Source organism: Symphodus melops (assembly GCF_947650265.1).
Source record: "Symphodus melops genome assembly, chromosome: 14".
NCBI lineage: Eukaryota > Metazoa > Chordata > Actinopteri > Labriformes > Labridae > Symphodus > Symphodus melops.
The window spans coordinates 21,763,341-21,789,319 of record NC_136704.1 but is presented as its reverse complement, the minus strand read 5'-3'; the positions used below and the strand labels follow the sequence as shown (position 1 = coordinate 21,789,319).

Here is a 25,979-nt window from a genome sequence, read left to right as displayed (position 1 = left end):
TCTTGGTGTTTTGGTGCAAAAACAATGAACACAAAAGCAAAATAAAAGTTGTTTAACAACACTTGTAGAAAAGTTAAAAAATTATTATAAAATTATATAAAAACAAAACATGCAATAGGGGCAATGACGGAGTGGTTAAGATAACGATGAGTGAGACGGCTAGCTTAGACACAATGAGGATCAAAATCATAACTTTTCAAAAGCTCTTAAATCTGACTCTTGCTTCTTTTATTTTTGGCCAAGTTTGCTTTTCATATAGTCTGGATCTATATTTGGTCTGTGGTGAGAGAAAGCCTGAGGAGGAATTCTTTTTTTTGGGAGCTCTTGTCCAAAGTGAAAACTGAAAATTGATGTTGACATTCTGTATAAAACAGGTCTGTCTTTTGATGAAGACATGATGAAGGAGAATATTTCGCTGGTTTTTCCAACCTGGCTGTTTGTCTCTGCCAACAGACTGAATCCATTAAACACTGAGATTATAAAAGGGTTCCCATTATATCAACAAACATGCCAAGATCTTGATGTCTTGTGCCTGAAGCAGTTTGGTCTGATATATTACAGTGAGGACATAAATGTAAGAGGTCATCCCACATGAAGGAAAGACATCTCATAATTCAGACAACAATTCACCAGTGAAAATAGCCAGATGCCGCTGGGCTGAAACAACATGGAGATAGATTTGCACAAACGAATGCCAAGAATAATGAGCTGGCCAGTGTTACATACCATACCAGATTTTAGAGGTATATGAAGGTGCATACAATGAGTGAGAGGACCAACCTGTGGGTTTTTGAAAACCTCATTCTTCTCTGTCCGCTCCTGAAAGAGGACTTTATTGTTGGTGTCCCTCGTCCACGCTAACAGAGGCTCAACAAGGTTCTCATGGTCTTCAAACGTCCGTTCTGTCAGAAGAGAAGCAAACTTAAACGCTAGAAAACCCGCAGTGATAGTATTGAGGTCATTTACTGAGAGCCAACATGTGGAAGAATACTTTGAGGTTACATCTGTAACATTTTTAGTATCTTTTAATCGTACTCGGAAAAAGTCTAAATACATCTTAATTGTACTCACGGAAAGTACGATAATAAATACATGCATCACCCTGCATAAAAATACAATTTATCCATCTTTAACAGCTGTAAGCACTTATTCAGCAGATTGAAAGACTTCTGAAAAATCAGTGCAAAGCTTCAGGAGACGCCCTAAGCAGACGTACATCATACAGTCTCATTACTCCATTCTCCAGTGATTAATCGTTTCTGATTGTTTTCTCAATATCCCAACTAATTTTTCTCATTAACTTCGATATAACAAAGCTTTTTTTTTTATATACAATGAATCACGTCAAAAGTAATGCTATACTGTAGTTCAGTCTGTCACAAAATCTTTAAATCAGCTGAGCTTGGTTTAAAGTCAAATTCACAACTCGACCATTGTCTATTTCAGTGGGTGGACTCAATGAGGGGCTCGATAAAATACAAGCTTGACCATTCACTGGAAGGACTTTAAAGTGGCACTAAACATCGAAAACACATTAGGGCCACTTTTCTTCCTCCTCCACTCCCTTTTCTTCACACACACACACACACACAGACACACACACACACACACACACACACAGATCTCCATCAAGGAGTGGGCATTAGACTGTAGTTTAGCAATGTTCCCCAATTACAGGATCCCAGGCGAGGCAGAGGTAGGCATTAAATAGATTGTAGCCAGGGTTCCAGTCCATAGTTTGGCTATTACAATCATTAAACGGATGCTGCGACTTCGCTGCTGGAGTGAAAATCTCTTTGAAGTGCATTAACCACATGGTGTGTTTCGGTGGTGTGCATGGTGAGCACATGGCTAAATTCAACAGCAGAGTTTTGTTTCAACACGGTGCTGATGTGGAGCTCTGTGTTTTTGTTTTTTGACACGCTGACTTTCCTTGACCTTTTGTTGGTAAAGGTTTGAGGTTGAAGAGTGTGCACTGGTTAAAATGTGACACTCTCTGGGGGTTTACGGACATTTAAAAATGAACTCCTTTTAAACCGTTTCCATTGTCACACTGTCATATTATCCACTCAGTCAGAGATGACACAAGATCCTGTCCTCCCCCAGATGAATCAGATGATCCAAACATCAGACGTTTGTGGGTATGACATGCTTCAAATAGCTCTGACAGCTAATTTAAACATGGGCTGTCATAAGGTTATAAATAACCTGTTGACCAAAGGGAAACACACATTTCCTCATTTGTTTTTCTTGCCAACATAATGAGTGAAGTCCTCTTTTTAAGCTCGTGTTCATTGTTCTTGTGTTCAGAGTGACATGAAAGTAAAATATCTGGCGTTTTATTTTGACTTTTATCTTTTTTGTATTCTTTATTGCCAGATTAAGAACATACAACATCATATTTCTACCAAATCTCATAGAGGATAAAAACACGATAGAAAATGCAGATAAAGACAAGGAACAAACTAAGTTCAACAAAGACTGGGGGGGGGGGGTCTCATCCAAACTACAGAGCTAAACTGCTGTAGGCCAATGGTTTAATATTTATTTTATAAGAAATTTATAATCAAATGTCAAAGATTGATGTAGTTTTTAGGATTAAGCAGGCTTGGGGCTGACGTTTTTTTTTTTTTTTTTTTTTTGTCTTATTGGAATTGGAAAAAAAAAAAACATGAAATAGTTCCAGGATTATCCCTTAATTTAGTGTTTCACGGTTTAACTAGCTGCATATAAAATTACCTAAAATGTAATTTTCACACAAAATAATATTGACTTAGATTTGATTTCTCACAGAGGTTAATGACTTTACCGGCAGTGTCTCATTATAAACGATTTCAGGGTGGTAAAATGACTCTCTGTTTACGACACATACGATTAGCTTTGTAAAAATATGAATAATTGCTAACGAGCAGCGAATAGAGTCGTCCAGCTGGAGTAAATATAGCACAGACAGCTCAGACGGAGGATTGAGATCACAAGGCCTCTATTTCCGCATGACAGGGAGGATGACTGACAATGTCCGATACAGCAAATTGAACCCACCTGCCGACACTGTGTGTGTGTGTGTGTGTGTGTGTGTGTGTGTGTGTGTGTGTGTGTGTGTGTGTGTGTGTGTGTGTGTGTGTGTGCGTGCATGAAAGAGAGAGAGAGAGAGATTATAGGAAAGTAGAGGAGGAGGGAGAGACAGATGAATCAAAGTCAGATCAATGTTTCATTGTGAGCTCGCTGCAGTGTGGCCGCCATCGTGCCAATAAAAACACAGTCCATCATCTGGACATGAATGAAATATCCCACCGTGCACAGTGTGCGTTTATGTGAGAGTGTGTGTGTGTGTGTGTGTGTGTGTGTGTGTGTGTGTGTGAGAGAGAGAGTGAGTTCAGTGGACAATTCATATAACTGAAGGCTTGTGTTGTTAAAGTGGCAGTCTACTTTACCACTGCTGTGTTTTCCTTGTTCTGCTGATGTATTTGCAGCAACACTCGCACCTAATGCCGTGGTGGTTTAATCAACTGTCAACATAGTGAAGTCTCCGGTGTGCCATTTTATCTCAACGTAGTTGCTGTTTCCACAGCCAACCCAGTTACTATTCCAATTATTCCATATTTTTCCTTAAATGTGTACTTAATCATCTTTCATTTCCCCCCTGAAAATACTCAACCTGTCACAAGGTGTTTAGATAGCAACTCTGACACAGACTCAACCACTGCGGTGCTTTATCAACTGGTGAAAACACATGAATAAAAATGTGGATTATTGATGGATTGATCATTGGTCATAAAAACTCCTTAGGCTGTGTGTATGGACAAAGAGGCACTGCGTCAATCCCCAATAGGCCGACAATATGAGACTTTGTATTTTCTCTTCATTTCTACGCTGATGACGCCTGACTTTATGTGTCTGCGTTTATACAAAAGCTATAATGCTATAAATAGATTGTTTTGGACAAACAGCTCGAATGTGAAGGTGTGACAACGTTTAAATGACGTACCATGAAAGAGCATGTTGTTTTAACACCAGAAGGATACATCTCTAGCAACAAACTACATTTGTTGCTCGACAACAACTTTCGATCAACGTCATATCATCGTGATTTTGTCTTCACTTTACATGCTGAAGCTTTCTGTTTGTGTGCTTTAGACTTGGACACAAGAAGTGACATTTCATTGTTTCAGAGAAAACAGCTGCAAAATAGCAATCTTAAGGAGTCACCCTGAAGTTTAAGGTTCAGTTTATCATCGATTCAGGCCTTTTATCTCTTAAAAAAATAGCTAAACAGGAACTGTTTCTCACAAAGACTGATACAGAGAGCTATAGTGTAGATCTAAAGAGACAGATCAACTTTCTCCTCACACAGTTGAAGCCTGACTTTAACCACCTCTATTATATTTATCCTTTTTCTTTTTGGTGTGCATTAGTTACCAGGCCAGCACCAAACATTGGAGGAACTTACCAAGATTCAGTTCATCGTTGGTCTCACACAGGCTCCAGTCCACATTGCAGTCGCAGTGAGTCTTCTCAAACAGATTGTCCATAACCTCCCTGACGCTCTGCCTCTCGTCCACCATCAGGGTCTTTGAGCTGCCGTCATTCAACAGCACCTTCACCACAAGCTGTCAAAATGATAGGACAATATATTTCCTTTATGGGTATTTTCTCTGAAAAATGACTGATTCAAGCGGTGAGATGGCTTTTTAACATTGATGCTGAGAGTTTGATGACACAAGAGAACCAGTCGTCAGATTAGCCTCTGAAAGTAAACTGTTGAAACAAAACACAACCCCTTGTTGAAAGCACAAATGTTCTTTTAACTTCATGTTTTAACTTCATGTTTTAAAACCAGATGAGGTCTTTACTCAAAGCTAACGGTCTCTCTTAAACGGACATCAACTTGTACATGAAACGCCCTATAAGAAAGGCTTCAGTGTACTTTCTGTAATCTCAAACTTTTAAAATGTTGTGGTTCCAACAGGCGGTTTCCTGTGTCTTTTGTCAGGCAGACTGAAGTTTCGAATGTGTTGCTGACAGCAGCAGGTGTCTCTGAAGTAAGACATTAGATCCAGCCTTGAAGCACATGCAGCCTGTCTATTTTTTCTCTTTAATTACAGGCTTTTCAAAGTAAATGGCTGTTTCCGTTTCCTGCGTCGAGTTAAAATAGTTGGAGCATCAGCACTTTAGTCTCTCCATTCTGTCTTTTGCTTTTTAATTACGTCTTCCTCCTTGTATTTGACTCTTTTTGCAGTCTTAGCACCTCTGTTTCTCCCAAGTTGGCTGAGATTAATTTTGCTCTGGAGCGGTGTAGTGCTTTCCTCACAGGCTCATATGGCTTCACACTTCCTCTCATCTGAAACAAATCCCGCTTTGGACTCCTGAGGAGTTTCACAGAACCGAGGTCGGCCAGACGCTTGCCTTGTGTCATAAAAATGTGGGTTTCAGAGATGTTATCAAGAGGGTTTAAAGTGTTAGATCACATGTTCCCCTGTCTCGCCCCTCCCTGGAAAACAATATGGGTTTGGCGTGTGGTTGAATGAAATGTCAATGGGTATCAAATTATGTTTCCTCTAGCAGAATTTCCTTGGTATCTACAAAATTCATGATCCGTGTCGAAAGCGTTCTTTGGGACCGCTGGGTTTGTCTGAAACCTAAAGGGCCTCTAACCACAGATGGATTTGTTGAAACCTCTGAGATCACACCTTGCTCTTCTGCATCTAACAACCCTGGGACAGATGTTCCTGTGAAAGTGGCCAGTGGTCTGTTTCCTCATGTTTTTAGTGGTGGGTGTGGGGGGTGGGGGGGGAACTGTTGTTTGCCAGTTGCCTTTAAAAAAACAGTTTCTAAGAGTTTAAAATCACCATCTTAACTGGGAAACTGGAAACTGTGATAAGTAGATAAAATAAGGTAGAACTTGAACGATATTGTCAGTCTCTTCACTTATGATAACAAGCAGTGTATGCAATAGCATGAAACTAGTTTGGTTTGTATAAAACTGCAGATCCTTATGTGAAGCTTTGCACGTGAAACCACATGTCAGTACTTTTTTGGGAATCGCTTTAAAGATGAGATAGTGTCCACACGACGCCCAGAGAGGAAACTGTACCGTCCTGCAGGATGTTGGCAGGATGAAAGCAGCCATCCATTACTCTGATTGATGGCTCATCCAAAAGAAAAGAAAGAGCCCTACTATGTTTCCACATTACGTCTCTTACAGTGATGTCCATACAGCTGTAATTCACAATGTCTTTAAAGTTTACAGTGCCAGTGGAAGTAAGATCAGAGGAGTACGCTTCAGTGTTTGGCCGTCTTACCTTTTTCACTTTTGCTTCTTTGAGTTTCTCGAGAGCCAGCTTGATTTTGTCCGCTTTCATCTGCGCTTCGATTTCCTCCTAAACAGGACAAATAATAACATCTAATAAGACATTTACATATATGGTATAATAAAGCACATATCTGCCACTCGTTGTGGTCTACAATATAGTCTAAATCTGGAGCATGCTTCCATTCAGCCATTGTATTAAAAAGCCACTGTATACCTGCATGTAATGTTCAAATAATGAACACCAAAAATGTCATCTTAGTATAAGTTAAAAAGTGTTACATGAATTGAAAAGTTCATCATTTGTAAAAAGACAACTTTTAGTGCCTCGAGTTAAATGCATTTCATTATAATTGTCCTCATGTGTATCATTGGTAAAGCTACAATTAGCAGCTGGTTAGCTTAGCTTAACTTGTACCTGAACAGAAAATACAAATCTAGCTTGTATTTGGGTAAAAGTAAAAACATGACATGGACCAATACTTCTACATGTCACAAAATAGCCATTTAGATCATTAAAAAACTATGGTTATTGTGTGCCGAAAGTGACTTTTATGTGTTTTTTGTCACTGTGACGTAGCCAAAGGCCAACCAGCGCGGACTCCAGGAAGTCACTGAGAAATATTCTCAAACATACCCAGCCGTTAAACCATACATTTTTTATTTACCGGTAGTACAAACTAAATAAACCATACATAATCTTTTTGTCATGAGCTTTTGGGATGCTAGGAGGTCGGTTTTATTACCTTTGGATGAAGGCAGATGATTTTTTTCCCTCCCATCCAGCCTTTATGCTAAACTAAGCTATTTGCATATATAAGCGTGGCATCTTTGTTCTTATCTTACTCTGAATAAAAAGACTTACAAGCATGTTTCCTAGACTATTGAACTATTGTTTTAGAGGGGTGCAAAATGTAAATCAGTGGCGAGTTCATTTGTGCAGCAGGAGGTGTCGTGTTTTGTTTGGATTTCATTTCAAAACCGGAGTGTAAATTCAAGACCTTCATTTGGGACATTACACATAATCTGCTGAATCTCAATTAGCTGGGATAAAGTAACCTTTTCCTTGGCTTAGGAATCAGGTGCTTTTTCATAAAAGTCCTGTCTACAGTGCAGATTTAATGAACTTGTACACCTCTAACAATGACACATTCTCTGCCCCGGCACAGCTGGTGTTTTTACCTCAGCGGGATGAGGTAACAAGCCCTGCTAAAGTAATAAGCTCCTGTCTGGCTTCATCCCCCCCCCCCCCCTGCCGCTGCCAGATCTTACCTCCCCTACTCCAACCTTTGGTATTGATCCTGTTACTCTTTTCCTGCCTCATGGCTGTGTGTGTTTGATCTGTTCCAGACAGACTCTCAACTAGTGTGCCTCACATAGCTTTGTAACTGTAACAGATGCCTCCATCCGGCGACCACTTCGCCGTGATCTCACCGTCCAACAGTCGTAAGAGCTATACTCCTCTTCCCATTTCAGCAGAGACAAAAAAGACTCGCCAGAAATTCATATGCTGGGAACTGGGGATGTTTTTTCTTGTGATACTGTCTTGTCACGCAGCAGGGCTCAGAAAGTGCTTTCTATGGTAAACTAAGACATGCTACCAATGAAATGAAGATTGTGACATTATTGTCTCTTTTTGCCTTCTGTTTCAGTCTACTGTAAATGTCTTCTTCAGATTTTTTATCACTATTTTACTTTCCTTGAAACTTTCCCAGTTCTCTATCTCCATTGCTGTAAAATAACTAAATTAAAACTCTCACTTCTTTAATTTTGGAGGTCAGAAGGTTGTTGCATAAATGCTTCTCTTATCTTCAGAATGGCTGACTCACCATTGTAGGCTTTGCAGACTGAGGAGGTGGTAATGGGGAGGTGGAGGAGGAGGCTGTGGTGCTAACATTGCTGCCGATGCTGCTTGCGGGTGATGTTGGGGAAGAGTTAAAGGAAGCACCGGCGGTGCTCAGGCCCTTAGGTGGTGCCGGCAGGTCTGATGGGTGCGGTGACGGCACCTTCAGATCTTCTATCTGCGCTGCGAGTTTCTCTTCCGTTGCATTGATGTCAGCTACCAAGTCGGCCATGAGAGCATCCAAATCATTGTCTTCCAGTTCATGGAGAGACTCTGGTGGTAGAAAAAAAATGTTTTTTGTTAAGAAGAGACTGAAGTACATTATTTCAAATAAAGACAAATTCAAAAGATATTTTCAAACTTTTAACATCTAAACTATTCCCTCTATTTAAAAATGTTGACCACTGAGCAAAATGCTTTTTCAACAATGGTCAAGAAGAAGATTCCTTAGTTTCTTTTTTGACATAGCTTGTACTTTCCCTAAATATTCAGAACAATCTTCATGTATTCATTATGCAATAACAACTAAATGAAAGTACGTCTTTCATTTCCTCCTTTATCTCAGCTTCCTTTTTCTCCCATGAACAACAAAGGCAGGAGAAGCAACTTTGACAGACTGAATAGTTAATGGTTAAACCCATGCAAAGGCTACATTTACAGCTTTAGAGATGTCATTGTTCATCTGTCGGCCAATCAATCGACTGCAAGTCTGAAATATGTCAACAACTCTTGGTTTGCCATGAGAGTTTACAGATCACTTATTGTTCCCGAGAGGATGAAGTGTGTCTACATTTCCTCATGCTCCACTATGAGATTGGCATTTGTGTGTATTGAGGAAGGGGTCTGAACAGCTACTCGAATTTCCCTTAATAAACTCATCAAGAACATTCTGATAAAACGGCTTGTTTCTTGAATTTTTCATTCAACATTATGAGTTAAAAATGGTCTGTTAGAAAAGGGTCATGCACTTATGTCTAAGATGGTTAACAGTTATATAGATATATCATTATGCTAGCATTGTTACTTTAAACATACCAGTATGCTAATATTAAGCTTAAAGCTTCACAAAAAGCGACAAGGAAGTGTCTTAGTATCTAGTAATCTTAGTATCTTAGCAGTTTTATAAAATATTCTTAAACTTTCAATGTAAACGTTCAACATGATACCGTCTAACTAGTTTAGCCTTAGCATTGTTATTGTGAATACTAGCATGATAAGCATTGCTAAAAGCTCTAAGGATGGTTGAGATTTTTTGTCTTTCAAAATGTGAGTTCAGTTTCATCGATAGAAGTTTGTAGTTGGGATAAACATCTTTAGGGACCTTGAATCTGATTTGACAAGCCTGACGCGCTTAATGGCGCAGCTAATAAAAACACAACAGGGAAAGGGACATTTAGAGTGGTAACAACAACAGATGCTGTGACCTTGCTTTAACATTAGCCTGCTTGTTTTACAGCTCATTATAGCCGGAGTAATTAGCACCTACCGGGCCCTCAATCTTTATCTGAAATCACCTCTTGAACAGGAGCCAGCAGAGCAACTGGCTGCTGTTTAGTACCTCACTACATCATCACCTCTCCAGGTAATCGTTATCATTATCTTGGTAACAGATGAAATGTGCTACATACTTTGCAAAACTGCTGAGTTTTATGGGCAAACAGGTCAACAGCCAGGCCATTTAAATAGTTACCATTAAGGTCTGTGAATCCAATAGAGTAGTTGACTTCTTCGGTGCTGGGGAGGGGTTCATGAGCGACTGTTTGTTGATCGAGACTCTGAAGGACAGAAAGAACAAAGCAGGGTGTTTTTGAGCATTCAAAGAATATCTGATGCTACAGCTAAAATACCCCAGAGGCTGAGGCAGTTAATCTACAACACATTCCCAGTGCTCTGAAATATACACCATGCAAAAACATAATGCAAGAAAGTATGTTTACACGTCCAATGTTACATCTGTTTTTCGGTGCTTCACCTAACAGGGCTTCTGTGTAATATTAAGCTCCCCAGGTGAAATGTCAGTGATTTAAAATACCTGGGGGGGGGGGGGGGGGGGTGGTTTGAAAACAACATCAAAGTAATCAGCAGGACTTTTCACTGAGAAAAAAAAAAGTGTAATCTTCTCTAGCTGCAGTATGAGTTTGCCATTTGACCTTCCCTGCAGAAGCAAGTGTAATTTATGGTTTATAGATGACCACCAAGAGTATTCCCCCCCCCTTCGCACACACACCCGCCATGTCTGTTGTGCTGACTGGTCTGGGGAGTCTGGGTGATCGATGGTGTGTGTTAGTAATTTTGTCGTCTATCTGTAAAAGAAACAAGTCTATTTCACGTTTAAGGTGAAAAATGTAACCACGGGTAGTCTGGAGAAAATGTGGGGTAGGAGTTGCATGAAGAGTGTGTAAAATCTCTGCTCTTTTATCTTATTGCCAACATGTGCATTATTTATATTGCATTATTGGAAAGACAAAGACAATCTTTTGTACAGCAAAGTTTTTATTACGTTCTTGACTTTCATTTTGCAATTTCATCTTTGAAATGATCTTATTTTTTCTTCTTTTTTTGTGTTTTTCCTTCTTTTATACAAACAACTACCGTACATGTTTAATTTTTATTCCTTCAAACACGACAATTCATCTTAACTTACAAATTAAGATTTAAACCGATGGCAAAGAATGTACTCAAATCATAGGAATAAAGCTTTTACATTAAAGAATTACAAGTAGAATCCTTTACTTATTTTTGACTAAAGGCAGCAAAACAGCAAAGGAAGTACGATAACAAACAACAACAAAATATTGAGTAATATAAGACAAAGATGGTAAAACAATGTAGTTGTCATGACAGTTGTGTTAGCTCACCTGTGTGAGGAGGTCCATCTCCCCCAGCAGGTCAGAGAACATGGCATCTATGTCGTCCATCTGTTCAAAGCAAAGAAAGAAATGTCAAAGACAGAAAATGATTACAAGATCAGACTTCGGCTTATGACTAAAACAGATTTTTTTTTACTCAATTGTGTGGTGTTGATTTGTGCTGTGAGGAAGCAAAGAATGTCATTGATTTGATAGAGTTGTCATGGTGATTGACAGAGAAGGATTGTGTGGAATGAAGAGGTAAATCTATCTGCAGAATAAAGCAAGCGACATGACACAGCCAGCGTTAAAACACAAGAACTGCTGTCTGATTTTGAAATGCGTGCAGCTGGAGTTTGCCCCGAGGACACGTAAAACCTTGCAAAACAACTCCAACCCAAACTCAGAGGAGAAAAAAAACCGGCTTATCCATAACTTCCAGGCATTCATTTTTTTCCGCCACATCTTGTTGTGTCTTGTTAGCTGTGTTGAACTGGAGAGTGTGTTGATATTCCTTTCTGTATTCACAACCCGAATCAGACTTAAAATGCACTTTATTGTCTCCAGTATAGGCCCATCACACATCCAGGTTTTGTTTTGCAGGGATTTTAAATGTATCACTTCACTCATGTTTCTAAATCTGACCTCCTGCTTTAAAATGCCTCACTGAATACTAACAAAGCAACTCAAGTTCCAGTTATTTAAGCCATGACCCATACTTCTGCAATCAGTTCTTTGTCAGTACAAACCCTTATGTGTAAAACTCGTGCTCACATTACATCTTAACATATGTTCAGAGTTTGATACCAACATGCAAACCAAGCCAGCCACCGTCTTCAAAAGGCCAACAGTCTCAGTCTGAAGAATAAAAATAGCAGCAAAGGACTGTTTGTCCTGGAGATTCTCTTGAGATTTCCATACGTACAATATGCTGTCGCTCACATGTTTTATTTGAGTCCCCTATTTCTCAGAGTAAATGTTGTGATGGGGTACAGTGTGCAGTCAAAACAGAGTCTGTGTTTTCTTACAGTGGACTCTGACCAGTAGCTGGAAGGTGTCAGTGGGAGTTCACTCAGTTACAGTACATTGGTTTTAAGATGGGGTTTTACTTCAATAATTCAAGAATTGTTATGCGTAATATTCCAGCTTCTGTGCAGCTCCATTGCATGCTGATGATCCAGCGTTCCCTACAGAGGCTGTGCAAGTATTAGTCAAATATTCTGGTCAAAGACATTTCAACAGGAAGTAATGCTACTGTAACTGCTGAGCCACATTTAGACTAAAGAACGCTCAAATTACAGTCACACGTCTACATGCGATTCTGTGACTGTTCATGTTTATTTAAGACCTTCTTCTGTGAACATTTTTCATTATGAACACTCGTGAATTTGGTCCAAAAGAAAAAACAGCGACTGAATTGGATAAATAAATCCTGCTGACTGACTTTTGTCTGTCTCCCTTAAGTCGATTGTTTTATATCATGACATAACTCATACTCTCCTTGATATGGTGGCAACACATGTTGAACGTTTCCTATGACTTCCATTTCTTGTACAGAGCTCAAGCTGTCCAATACTTTGCTCAATGACCAAATTGGTAAAATGACAATGAATAGTGTTGCGTCCAAATTTACAAATGGTAGAATGCCAAAAAAAAAAAAAGGTGACCATGGTAGACAATACTTACTTTTAACTTGGCATGTTACCATCGTTTTTGTGGCTTTATTTGTATTATTTTAGCATTTAGCTTGAATCATAGCTTACTAGAGCTGAACAGAGTTTTTACGTTAGCATGGTTGGTGTAATCTTGAAAAGTTAAAACCTTTCAATATTTCATTAATATTATACGCAGTGCGGAATAATGGCAACATGGACTTATTCCTTGATTTTTTTTCCAGTGATTAGTTTTAAACTTTGTAACAAAATGTGAATCAAAACAAAGTCTTTATGTTCTTTGATTGATAGTGATATTGCCTTAAGATGGACACAGGTTTACATAAGGCGTAGTCAATAGATAATAGATTGCTGTAGTAATAATCATGGTAACAATGTTATGGCCATGACTTCATCACAAACAAACCTCATTCACACCTTGTTTTTCTGTCTTTCTCTTCAGCTTGCCGAAAATTCAGACCCAAACAATCTGCCCACCCCTCAATTTCATTGGTTTTCTGTCTCACAAAGAAATGCTTGCATAACTACATCTTTGTCATCTTCTTTTGGGTTTTTTTTTCCTGCTCGGCGGTACATGAGATATGAAAATATTTTCTCTAACAAAGTGCATCCCTCTGCTTTCGTTTATCACAGTTTGGAATCTGTTCAGTAAAATCTTAGATCCAACAGGAAAAAAAGAAAACATTTGCAGTTGGATTTAATCAAAACCAAACCAAATCAGGACATGAGAGTAAAAAAAAAAACTCTCAGTTACACTCTGAAGTGTGACTGATGGTGTTCCAGGCAAAAGTTCATCCAGTGCTGCGACATGATGTTTCTAATTTGAATGTGAAACAGATCACTTTTGCGTCGACATCTAACACATGGTGTGTGCATGTATGATCAGAAGCTTACCAGACACTGTGTATCCTCTGATTCCATTGATGCTTTTTGGCCAGTTTTAGAAAACAAACTTCTCAGATACTGATGGTACTGAGCAATGTATTCCACAGGGACCACATTTGGTAGGACCAAAGTGTTGGCCAATAATTTCCATGTGACGTGTACATGTGGGAGTTTAGCTATTGCAACATGCAAGCCCACTCCCCCATCCCTTTACACAAATGGTTTGCCCCTTGGAGGAAGTGGTGACGGGTTAACTTCCTGCAACTTGCAATGTTGAAATCGTGTCGGAAATGGTGACACGAACATCCACCTGCAAACTTAACCCTTTTCTGTTTCCTTAACTCATGCAATGCAACAAAGGTTTGCTTATGTGACATTCTGCAGAATGGCCCAAAAACTGACACTAATAGCTTGTAGTCTCAATCTCAGCACATTCTGATTATAAATAAAACATATTGGCTATAATGACTCCCAAATTAGTTGAATTTCCCTCCTCTTCCTGTGGAGTCACATTTTGCATTGAGTTATGTCAACCACGTAATATAAACAACATCTCAATGTAACAACCACAGAATGACCCTAGACCATATGCCAGCCTTGTTCTCATCACCAACCAAACACATTATGTAAACACTGTAAAACTTTGAGGTTTTTGTGTTTTTAAAGGGCACAGGGGAAACGTTTTTTTTTTTTGATACTCTGGCAGATGTTGAACTTAATTGAAGTGCTTATAAATCTCATGAAGCTAAAACAAGTCAGAGAGTGTGAGTGTAGCATCGCTCAGACCTTGAAAATGATTGATGAATTTTTTAACTAGTTTGTGTTTTGTAGATAAACTCTGAAAAACTTGATCCCAACTAATAGCCATAGACTAAATCTACTTGTGCTTGTTGTGTTGTTGTTGTTTGTTCTTTTTAGCTGAGCCAAACTTGCTGTTTGCCCTTTAACCCGTTTTCAATCTACAGTCTTGGCTAAGCTAGCACAGTGTTATGCCTCTAGCTTCATTACACACGACTGTTGGATTAATCTTTTCATCAAGAATATTACCCAATAGGTCCAGCTTTTCTCTTCAGCGAAGAACCATGACTTAAACGACAACATCTTTATCTTAAGATATGAAGATTCAGATGTTGAAACATGCTGAAGATTTTTATCAGGAATCCTGGAAAACATTCATAATTGAAGAGACAGTTTGGCATGACTCTGTCCTTTAAAGGAAAGATAAGTGATTCATAAAGTGCTCAAAAGTGAGCTCTACTTTCCACAGGGAAGATGAATTGATGACAACTGTAATTGTCCTCTGTAAGGTGAGGAAGAGGGGTTGTAATGAGATCATTTAATTTCCCTTCAATGTGTGAATACACAAAACAGAGCTGAACTTAAGATTCACAGCCTACACATCTTCTGGACAACACTACTGCACCAATAACACAATCATCCAAGTATGTCTCTGCCTCTTTGCAAAAACCGCTCTGAAATATGTGATTTGTCAGCATTCATGAAATATTACTGGAAACACTCTGAGATTAAATATGGCTGGTTTCCAAACCCGCACCATGCATTGAGTATCCTGAGAATAAAAAGACAAAATATAGCATGCAAGCGACTTGTACATTCCTACAGAAACCCATGGAAAGTTCAGTCCACATATGCGTAACTCAAGTTTCAGGGGAGGGCAAATGAAAACCAGACAACACCAGTAAGTAGCCGTATCGAAGCAGAGCATGTTTACCATAATGTACATAACGGCCTCTTTGACTTGGATCAGATATTCATAAACGGGTCTGAGGCAGACGTGTTTACAGAACTGAATGATCTCTAATGTAAATAAGAAAAATGAAGGATGACTGCAGCTAAAATAAGAATTGGAAGGCATGATAACTAGAAATTACAAGTGGCTTTACACAACACCAGGGTTTATTTGTACTTGTTGAAATCAGACACTTACATTTAAACGTACAGGTTGTATTTACTTTGAGGAAAAAAATGCCAACCTTGTCTTTAAATATATACAAAAATCCCCAAACAACGTGACTCATTGGACAGTCAGAAAACATATTTTTTCAGGGATTTCTGACATGAAAACAGCACAAAAACAAACGGAAAAACATACTGACAACCACTCCACTGCTCTAAGTGGCCGCCATCATTTTTCACTGTTCTTAAAGTTAAACAAAAGCCAAATGGTGAAAAATGTTCCTATAATTAATATCAAACTGACAGCTCTATTACATATTTAATGTAAGAGGCCAATGTTATCTTTTTCATGTGGCTATTGAGTAATACAGCGGTCTGAAATTAGAGCCAGATCCACCCATGTTGGAAGGAAAAGTATATGAACTATAACTCACCTCTCATCATTCTAAAGTATGCTCAATGATTCCCTTATAACAAACAAGCAACACAGTTAAATCTTACTGAAACAAAGAATGATGTGTGCCCTTTTGTCTGTTTAAGAAAAAAAATCAGTATAAAGTACAAGGATTTAAATCACAACATTTGGCAGGATTTAAAGGATTTTAAGTCTGTTTAATGACCATTTTCTCTCTGGTGTTAATCCAGTTGGCCAGTACAAATGTTATCTGAAAGCGCAGTAAACCAAAAACAAATCTTCAGACAGTCAGAGTCATAGAGAAGTAAGAAGCTTCAGTTCATCATAAACTGACGGTTCAACTTGACAGACTTGTAACTCACCTTTTCCAATGTTTTAATCCGTTTTTCACCAGTTAGTTTCAAGACAACAGCTTCATGGAAACCAGCTCCACCTCAAAATATTATTCTCCAACACGGCTCACCACCTAAGAACGGTTACTTGCAGGCTCATTTGGGTGTGTTGATTTGGATTGCATCTGTCTCTCTGACTCTTGGCTTCTTCCTGCTAAATGCGGAAGTTCATGTCCAGACCTGTCACTGCATTCTTGCTCAGAAGACCTCAAAACTTTCACAACAGTCCTGTCGAGGCAGCGCAGGGCCGTCCTTATCGCCCCCTTATCTGCACTGCACTGGAACTGTTTCAAAGCCGCTATAACCTGGATGTAGATGAGAAGACTTCTGTCAAGTTCTGTGTGACTTCAATTCACGGGGCTGATTGACAACTGCTTGAGCTGACAGTGAAGACTTTGGAGGAAGGAAAGAAAGAAATGTGTCAGTGCAATCGAGAACAATGGCTGAATCAGCAGAAGGAGTTACACTCTGAGTTAATAATTCACTTTGCTGAAACTGATTTACAGCAGCTCTTTAGGCGGGTGTGTGCCAATGTGGCAGAGTCTATGAAGTACTCTATAGACTCCAGCTCAGCCCCAGGAATCTCGTTTTTTTTCTTAAAGAAATGGTGATACTTGCAAATTTAGAAATGTTTTGCAAAATGTTAAAAGAAATCCTCTCGAGGTGAAACACATTCTTGACGCGACTAGAAATACAAAATAGAATAGAAGAACTGTCTGTTAATGTGCAAAGCAAACTGAACCTCACGTCATATTTAGAAGACTTTTTAACTCTTTTAACTTAACTTTAACCAATGATACAAATACAATAGACTAAACGTTTTAACACTAGCATTGCAACAATGAGTACATCTACTTTGCATTTGCTTTGTCTATGTTGGTTTGTTTACTTTCACGATAGCAGCTGATCCCAAATACTAACAGGTTAGCTACACGAGCCCATCTGCTTCATACTGTATGGGAACTTAACCTTTTTTCTGTGATATGGTGCTATACAAATTTGATTGATTGGTTGATACGGTGGCATGATATGGTGCACTCAGCTCTTGCCAATTGATAGATGGGATCTGCTGTATAAAAGCTTTATAGGAAGTAAATGAAAACTCTCATCAACAACCAACTATTTGTATTGTTTTATTTTGCCACACTGCACTGATGTATTTAAAATTGCTTTTATTTGCACTCTGTTTCTTTGCTCAAAATCAGGAAAAAATATCTTGAGACACTGGTTTGGTGCAACAAGGTCAGTTATCTTCAGGGGGAACCAAGGAGAGTCAAGCTGTCAAGCTATGAATAGCCTCTGGTTCTTATCTGACCAAGCAGACACAGATAGCTCTATTTATTTGCATTTCTCCTTGAGTCAACCTGGGAGGCCGAAAAAACAAGATTTCACATCTTTTTTTAAATCTTGGACTACAGAGACTCTATTTTTCTGCTTATATCAACATCCCCAGTTGCTATAACTCACTTTCATCTTCCTAATCTGTTTTTTTTAAGCCCCAAATTTTACTTTCTGAGTCCATTATTTTGCTTTAATTAGTCCTTCTTCATCCTATTTCCTCCCACAAGACCAACCTCGGTTCAAGTGGGAAACACAGACCACCCTCTTTGTGGCCAAATTCTGTCATCACAGAGAAGCCGAGCTCCATGGGGAGAAAACCAAATAACCTTGGACGCTTCACAGAGCCTTTTGTGACTCGTGATTTATTAAACAAATAGTCGGGGTACAGGCTTGTCTCCCAACTCTACTTATTTCCTGCCTTTCTTGGGTGCTGACAAACAGATGGACAACCAAAGGCAGGCTCCCTAATGTCTCCTAAACACACTGGTGCCTTGGAGAACATTTCCCAAATACATGGACTTATTAAGAGCTTAGAAGTTTCCGAGGAAAAAGAGGAATCATTTTTATGTCATTTTACAGTAGTTTTAAGGACAGATGGGGGTTTTACAGAGTTGATACCAATAGTGGTTGCTCTTCCTTGAATTGGTAGAAGATTGTTTTTATCAGTCATTTTATTATTTTTATTAACATATAATTATTTCATGACACAATGTAACTGGCCAACAGAGTACCACGTGCGCCTGTATGTTCACAAAAGAACTTATTGTGAGGGAACAAGGCATTTCGGCTGTCGCTTCCTCAGGTTCGCCCAGCTGTTATTTCATAATACACTCAAATCTTATAGTGAGGGCTCGTACAAGGTGGACCAACTATGCTGCTATAGGCTTCGACTACCTGGGGAACCGGCACCTTGAGCTTCCTCTCTCTCTCTCTCTCGTTCGCTCTTTCTCTGTCTCATCATGTCACTACTGTGTCTGTACTGTAAGTCTTCATGCACAATGTATCTGTAATGTGTCCCTATCCCATTGTTCAAGCCTGGTGCAGTTTCGGCAGGTGGTTTTTCATCATGAGTGGTTTTGCTTGAAGACTTCTGCTTCTTGATTGGACGTTTTTTGTTGTTACTTATACTTTGCTAAATGTTGCTATAGGTGCTGTCCTCCTGGTGGATTAACATTGGGTCTTTGTGATATAACGTAAGTAACAAAGTAAGGTATTTGACCTGCTTTTTGTAAAGTGTCTCAAGATAACATTGGTTATGGATAAAAAGCTACAAATAAAGATCGATAACACTCTAGAGCACATCGAGACTTTAAAGCATCAACGATCAAACTCTTTGCAACAGTGAGAAGAAAAAACAACTTTAATGCATTTACAGCTTGCAAAGGCAAAACCCTGACAAAAATAAAAGCAGTATTTTGGTTCAAGTAACTCCAGGGCTCCAGATGGTAAGGTGTGAGGGCATGCCTTAAAGCCATTAGTCCCCGTCATGTTAAATCTGAGCGCTCCAACACACCTCTGAATACCTTTCCTGGGCTCCTCTGCAGTAAATGAAAATGAGGTGATAATGACAAAACCAGTGGGCACCTTGCAAAACCATAAAGCATTTATCAAATCCAGTGCAGCAGAGGACAATCTGTCACTATGATGAAGTGATGAGCGACGCTTATAGGAGTGTTGTAGTGCCCTCTGTTTGTACTCGGCTGTACTGTACATGCCAAACACGTATGAGCTCAGTGGGTGGTGGAGAGCAGGTCATCAACCTCAGCGTCCTGTTTTCTTTGTGAAGTAACGATCCCCTCTGAATGTTTTTACAGAGAAAATAATGATCATTTAGCTGGGTCTTTTTTGTACCTAGCATCTAACTAATTTGACTTTCTAATCAGCCCTCTGTTGTTATTTGCTTACAGATTGCAAAAACAACCAAAGGAAGGTTTTTTTTCATTTTCCATGATTCAAACCCTCCAGAGGCTCCTTTCTGCCATTTAAAATCAGAGTGAGATGATGAAAATATAAAGAGCCATTGTTAATAAAGACGTTGAAGTCAACATTTTTAAAACACTGGGTCAACATTTTTTAATGATGATTGAAAGGTTAAAAAAAGCTACAGCAAAGGTAAACACTAATATTTAAAAAATATGAGAAAATTATGGGACACTGAGAACTGAGACAATTTGTCAACGAGAATACAAATGTTTGATTAATGAGTTTAAACTATGAGATTTATATCCAGAAAAAAATCATTCTTTCTAAAAATGATTCCTCCTGATTTGGCTTCCATACCAGACTGATCTTGTAATACGCAAAGAAAAATAAGCTACACAAACATCCTTCCACAAATCAGCCTCAGATAACCTCCCACTGATGTGGTTGTTCTGAATCACTTCAATGAGAGAGTAGACCTCAGTCCAAAAACCAGCTGTGGGTTTGACATTCTTGACTTCTGCCACAGTCCCTCTAACAAAAAGTCTGACTTCTGTTGGCTCTGTCTGTAAAAGAGGGGCGCTTGGTGTTGACAGGGTCAGTTTAATGTGGAGGACACTGGGCTGAAAACCAGCAGCTGTCTCAACATTCAGGATGTGTTAAACAAAAAAGAGTGACATCCTTTCTTTTTTTTTTGCAACTTGGATGGCCATAAGGTCAGACAAGAGTCAACAGTGAGCCAAATGTAAAGTGACAGTCATCCGGAGAGAGATGGCAGGAGTGGAGAACATTTTCTCTATAAGAAGACAAATCTTCCCATTTGTTTTTTGCATTATGATGAAGAAAAACAAAACATGAATGCCATGTTGCCATTCAGCAAACTATTTCTTCCTGCCTTGTTTTCTGTCTTAACTGGAGACGTCCTAAGCAGAAAGCAAGGAAGTTGAAGGGTTAATTTGTGGCCGGGGAAACCTGATGCTAATTAAGTCTTAGGAATGCCACATACTGACATTGTAGTGCAGGAGCCCTCAGTGTGGCTCAGGCATGGAGAGAGCCAGCAGTTTTTATTTCTCACAGACGGTTGGAAAAGCCGGACTCATCCTACCCTGGAGTTAAAGGTAAAAACAGAGCAAGAGTCTCTGGGTCAAGAATGAAAAGTTGAGATAAAGTGGATTTTATTTAATCAGTGATGGACTTTAACACTCTTTCAGGAATTGGAATAGGAATACACCTATGTTGAATTTGTCTTTTTTTTTTTTTTCAGGAGGAGACAGAGAGATAAATTGACGCAAATATGGTTTTATCAACACCAGAGCTGCTGCTGCTGCTGTCTTGGATATCTCTGCAAGCTGTCGCAGAGATTTGCCGCGGGACGCACTGCTATGGCGCGGAAACCGGCGATCCAAGACCGTGCACCGGAGCGCACTGTCCGGGGAGCAGATCCTCCAGACCACCTCGGCAGTTCAACCCCACAACGCAGGGGAGAGCGGCACAAATAGTCAGCAGCCAACATTATGCGCACCAGAGCTTTCAGAGAGCAGCGTCGGACGCGTATCCGGCTGGACAGCCTCTGCGCGGGCGGCACGGTGACAGCAGCAGCGGTACGCGGAGGAGAGCGCCTGAAGTTTACCTTGCTGGCTGCACGGATCCGGACTGTGCCGCTCCTGTTAAACAATTTCAGCCCACAAATGACACCCGAGAGTGTAGAGGGATCGAGTGCAGACTGCCGCTCAGGATATGGCCAAAGGCTCGGGTGAAGCCATGTGTGGGAGAAGGTTGTTTAGTCGTTTCAGATGAGAGCGTCTCTTCATCTACCGCCAGCCAGTTTCCTCCTCTCCATCTGTCTGACAGAGCCGCGATGTTTCTGGGAGATTTTCCCGAGCTGGGATATCCGTCGCCAGAACTTGGCAGCGCGCCTTTGGGAGTCCAGCTCACGTGTGACATTAAACCAGGTCTGTCATCATCATTATATGTTTCATCATTATATGTACAAAAATGCGTTTCTATGACTATAGACCGATTTAATTCTGCAACTTGTCCTTCGCGCGCCACTCCACTGCCTCAGTGAAAATCTTTATGAAAAGTTGATGAATTACTATACTGCACTGAACACAGCATTTCTAACCAATTGGATGATACTGTTCATTAACTTCAACCTCTTTTTGACCACCACTGATGACAAAAAAAGAAGCTTGTGGTGAAAACCCATAAGAAGACTTTATTGACCTTCAGTCCAAAATGATATCTGCAGAGACACCAGAGCAGCTGAACTGGAAAAATGTCTCGGAGTCAATTGTGCAGAAAATGTAGAGAGCTTTGATGTTGCTCCATAAAGGGAACCTTCACTGCACTTGCTATTATTTGACCAGTTGAATGGGTTCACTGAGTGTTCACACATTTTTACCGAATGTTAGACTTCCATATCATTTTAAGCCGATTTAATCTGTTGTTCTACTGCTGTGTTAAATAACTAAATATATTCCAACACTATTATCTCGTTTCCTATACCTCAAATCCATAAAGGTTTCCCTATAAAGTTGTGTGATAACAAAGGTGTGCGAATATCACATTTCAAAGATAACAGTATCTCTTTCATTCTTTTAGACTTGGCTCAATGTTGCTAGCCTTAAATAACCTAAAATCCATTCTGCAATTCAGAAGCAGAAGCTTTTTTTCAAAGCGACAAACTTCAGTGAGCAGGTACAACACAAGCAAAGCTCTAGAGAGGAGTGTCAGTAAGTGCAAACGATCAGCTTTCAGTCAGATCAGACACACAGGTGATGACAGGAAGAGCATAGAGACAAAGCTCAACATCCACAGCTGTTCTTTAGAGTTCAAATTAAGCATCAGAATTATCCTGAATATTGTCATTGTGACTAATATCATTAAGATCGTATGGAAAAAAAGGCTGGGTCTTTGGCTTTTTCTTAAAGGTGCGTCATTAATGCCTGATATTTAGCTAACGTTGACTAATGTTGAGTTTGCTGAGAGCGGCCTATTGTCATTTTCTTTTATTGTGGACACATAGTTGATATTTTGAAGCTAGAAAAGATGTTATTGGTTTGGTTGAAATTGTATTGAAATGCTCTACAAATAATCCCTAGGCATCATCTGTCTGAGCTAATCTCTCGTTGTTTGCCTCTTAGGTGAAAATGAAGTTCCCTCCGAAGATGCCCTCATTCTGCACCTCCAGCTGGCAAAAGGACAGGAGAAGCTGGTGGAGGCCATGAAAGCACAGCAGGTCGTCATCCGAGACTTGCAGCAAAAGCTTGCCGACCAACAGGAGGCGCTACTTTCCCAGCAGAGGGAGATCCTGGCGCAGCAGCAGCGCATGTATGAGCAGATGGATGTGGTGAAGTCGCAGTACGGTCTACTCTCAGACACTATCAAACAGGTTTCCTTCCAGGGTCTGCAAGGAGAGCTGCAGAGCTATTTCGAAAGCCACATGGCGGGTCTGCAGAGCCAGGCTCGCACCCACCTGCAGAAGTCCTACGCAGTGCACAAAATGGATGTGGACGCCAAAGTGATGGATGTAGTCGGAGAGGCTCATTTCCCTCAGCCTCTTCTGGGATGTCCCTCATCCTGTGGACAGGAGGAGTTCTGTGATTTTCAGAAGGACCCGCCTCAGTGTGAGAAGTGCACCATGTGTCCACCAGGCTTCTTTCTGATCTCACAGTGTTCGCCGACTGCAGACAGGATGTGCCAGGTATTAACCTATACAACAAATACAATACTGTTTCCTCATTGGTTGGTCTAGCATCTGTCTGATCTATGTATATACTGTATAGTTTGTCATCTGTGAGGCTTAAATCCCAAACCACTGAAAAGAAAATTGCGAACACTTGCAGCCGATATTTTAATTGGCTAATAAGTCATGGGTTTTCTAGCATGCTGTTTTGGAGTAAAAATGTCCCACTTCACCACCCTGACTCATGCTTAAAAAAACAACAAATTCACAGAGAAACCTCGACGATTTCTTTTTTAAGTTAAGTCATTCTTCAGGCACAACGATACAGATATTGGCAACCGCTTGCAAAAATGAAGTAAAATGAGCTGAAATGTTTTAAATTACGAATGTAAATATATGACTGTGATATTTGTTTGTATTTAATGCAGGACAGAGATGAATGCCTTGAATTACCAAACATCTGTGGAGAGCGAGTGAAGTGCCTTAATACTCCAGGTGAGATATATCGGATGATTATTGCCATTAATCCACTGATTTTCGAATTGGGTAAAAACATGACAGATGGTTTTACAGAACTCTGAAAAAGTTTGTAGGATGTTTTGACTTACAAACCTTTTAGTAGGCTCCCCTTTTAGCGCTTTTTAAAAAAAAAATTCTCTCTGGTCTCATCCTACACAGGAGGGTTCAGGTGTCTGGGAGCTTCTGAGAGAGAGGCAGCGATGGGTCTGTGTGGTCACGGCTACTTTTACAACCAGGAGCTGCAGGAGTGTCAGGCCTGTACTGAATGTGATGGAGAGCCTGTCGCCGTTTCCTGCACGGCCATCAGTGATACTGTTTGCGGCCAGCCATCAGAGAGCCGTCTGTCCCAATCATGGGCCGCCAATGTGGCAGTCCCTCCTGCCAGCACCCCCGGCACCAACATCTTCCCCGGGCTTCAACTAAATATCCGAGGCAAAGAGGTCACGGATCTGTTATCCAACGAGGCAGGCCGGGTGAGGTTCCTGCAGCACGGCCTCGTGTGGTTGGACCATAATTTTGCGATTAAGCACAGTTGCAGAAACTTCCTTCAGGTGGGGATGAGACTCAATGGGAGCCAGGAAGAAGAGGGTCAGGAACTCAGCGGAGTACGTATTGAACAGCCAGATGGTAAATACTTCCAGGGTGTGAGTGTCAGCAGTGGGGTTGAGGTGGAGCCTAACCATACTTTGACTCTGCAGCTGAGGAGTCCCAATCATCACTGCAATCAGAGCAAGGATATTCACATCTATGATGTCAACACTCCCTCCTTCAGCCTGCTCTGGTTGTCTCATGACACCGGTGCTGTCGCCATGACGGCTCAGATGTCGCTGTTGGCACACTACCAAACAAGCTACCGTCCAACTCTCCGCATGACCTCAGTCTCTGACCCCTATATGATCATCTTAACCCATGACAACCGTGGCGTACGCTTCACAGAAAGCGGGGTTGTCAAGTTTGTCTTCCAACAAGCTCTGTACTCCATGGGCCACACCTGCGTTCGAGAGGGTTTCTCCCTGATCGCCTACACCAATCAAAACGGGACGGGCCAGGAGGCGATGCAAGCCTTCAAAACAGGCGTCCACTACAGGGACACCTCCATCACTCTCTCTGGCACCGTTAGCGTGAATCATGGGGACACTATTAGCTTTGAGATTCAATCTCCATCCCAGTGCAACATCCGCTACTTTGGGGACAACACCGGGATCAGTATACTAAGTCTGATCTGGATTCCTTCAGCAGTGTCATCAGCCCTGAGTGCCACAGTGTCCAGGACTGGTCTGCCTTCAGGAGCAGTGAGGAATAAACCACTGTTATTCCAGCAGATCAGCGCAGATACGCCGCATGTTCATCTGGCCCGCTCGGGAGAGCCGAACAGCCGAAAAAACTTTATCTTTCACGAGAAAGGCGTAGCGAACATCGCCCTCAACCTGAAGCTGATACACTCTTGCAATGTTGTTAAGCTTACATTGCAGCAGGTTGTGGGTCAGGGCGGGCAGGCAGGTCCTGTGGCTCAGCAGGTGTCTGGACATATGCCTGAAGGAAGCCAGTGGGCCAGTATTGGGCTGAGGGCTTCTTTCTCAGTCCAGAACGGTACCGCTGTCTTTGTTACTCTGGACTGCATCCGCGGACGAGTTAACCAGATAACGCACGAGGGTGGAACTAACATTTCAATCCTCTGGGTTGCAGTGTAATCAAGAAGAGGACGAAGCAGTCAGTAATTTTATACTTCAAAAAATAAAGACACTTTTGCACATTATTGAATTGCAGAGCAGATTCAACAATTTACCAAATGAAGGACGGAAGTGGATGATGTAAAACAATATAATTCATTTTGTACACATATTTTGTCATTGTATTGTTAGACTTGTATTGAGACATTTCTTTCTTGGTGTAATTTACATTCTGTAAGTACTGAAGTACTTCGGCTGGTTGAGCAGTGACCAATTCTTTATGGAAAGTGTGTGAGTGTGACCGTGTGTTATTACTGTAAGTATGAGTGTGTTTAAGAACATGTACAGTGGTGCTCCAATATGTATGTTTGTGTGTGTGTGTGTGTGTGTGTGTGTGTGTTGGCACACACTGGCATGCCGGCTTTTGCATAAATGTAGTACGAGTTGTATAATATATTTAGAACTGTATGTAACAAACCTCTTTGTATTATATCAATACACATTTAAAATGACCGTTTGTCCTTTTGGAGATACACAGCAATAAAACTGTTAGCTTA

General features: G+C 40.5%; 2 protein-coding genes across 4 annotated transcripts in view; one reads left to right on the top strand and one right to left on the bottom strand.

Annotated features, from left to right (window-relative positions):
- apbb1ip (amyloid beta (A4) precursor protein-binding, family B, member 1 interacting protein) overlaps positions 1-16,678 on the bottom strand; it is a 23,272-nt gene extending 6,594 nt beyond the window's left edge. The window contains exons 1-7 of the mRNA XM_079360811.1: positions 16,255-16,678; positions 11,012-11,071; positions 9,844-9,928; positions 8,140-8,426; positions 6,303-6,380; positions 4,451-4,610; positions 781-902 (exon numbers count right to left, since the gene is read on the bottom strand). Of these exons, the coding sequence (XP_079216937.1) occupies positions 781-902; positions 4,451-4,610; positions 6,303-6,380; positions 8,140-8,426; positions 9,844-9,928; positions 11,012-11,071 (792 nt within the window). The 5' untranslated portion in view covers positions 16,255-16,678. The remainder of the gene's footprint in view (positions 1-780; positions 903-4,450; positions 4,611-6,302; positions 6,381-8,139; positions 8,427-9,843; positions 9,929-11,011; positions 11,072-16,254) is intronic.
- Positions 1-25,979, top strand: part of nell3 (NELL (neural EGFL like) family member 3) — a gene marked incomplete at its 5' end in the record, with an annotated part of 26,903 nt that extends 924 nt beyond the window's left edge. Inside the window, 5 exons of one of the 3 annotated variants that reach the window (XM_079360810.1) lie at positions 20,420-20,663; positions 20,810-21,497; positions 22,692-23,251; positions 23,662-23,728; positions 23,912-25,979. In XM_079360810.1, coding sequence (XP_079216936.1) covers positions 20,840-21,497; positions 22,692-23,251; positions 23,662-23,728; positions 23,912-25,443 — 2,817 coding nt within the window. In that variant the 3' untranslated portion in view covers positions 25,444-25,979. Of the gene's footprint in view, positions 1-20,419; positions 20,664-20,809; positions 21,498-22,691; positions 23,252-23,661; positions 23,729-23,911 lie in introns of those variants that run through there. The other 2 variants (XM_079360809.1, XM_079360808.1) reach the window with 2 other exon arrangements.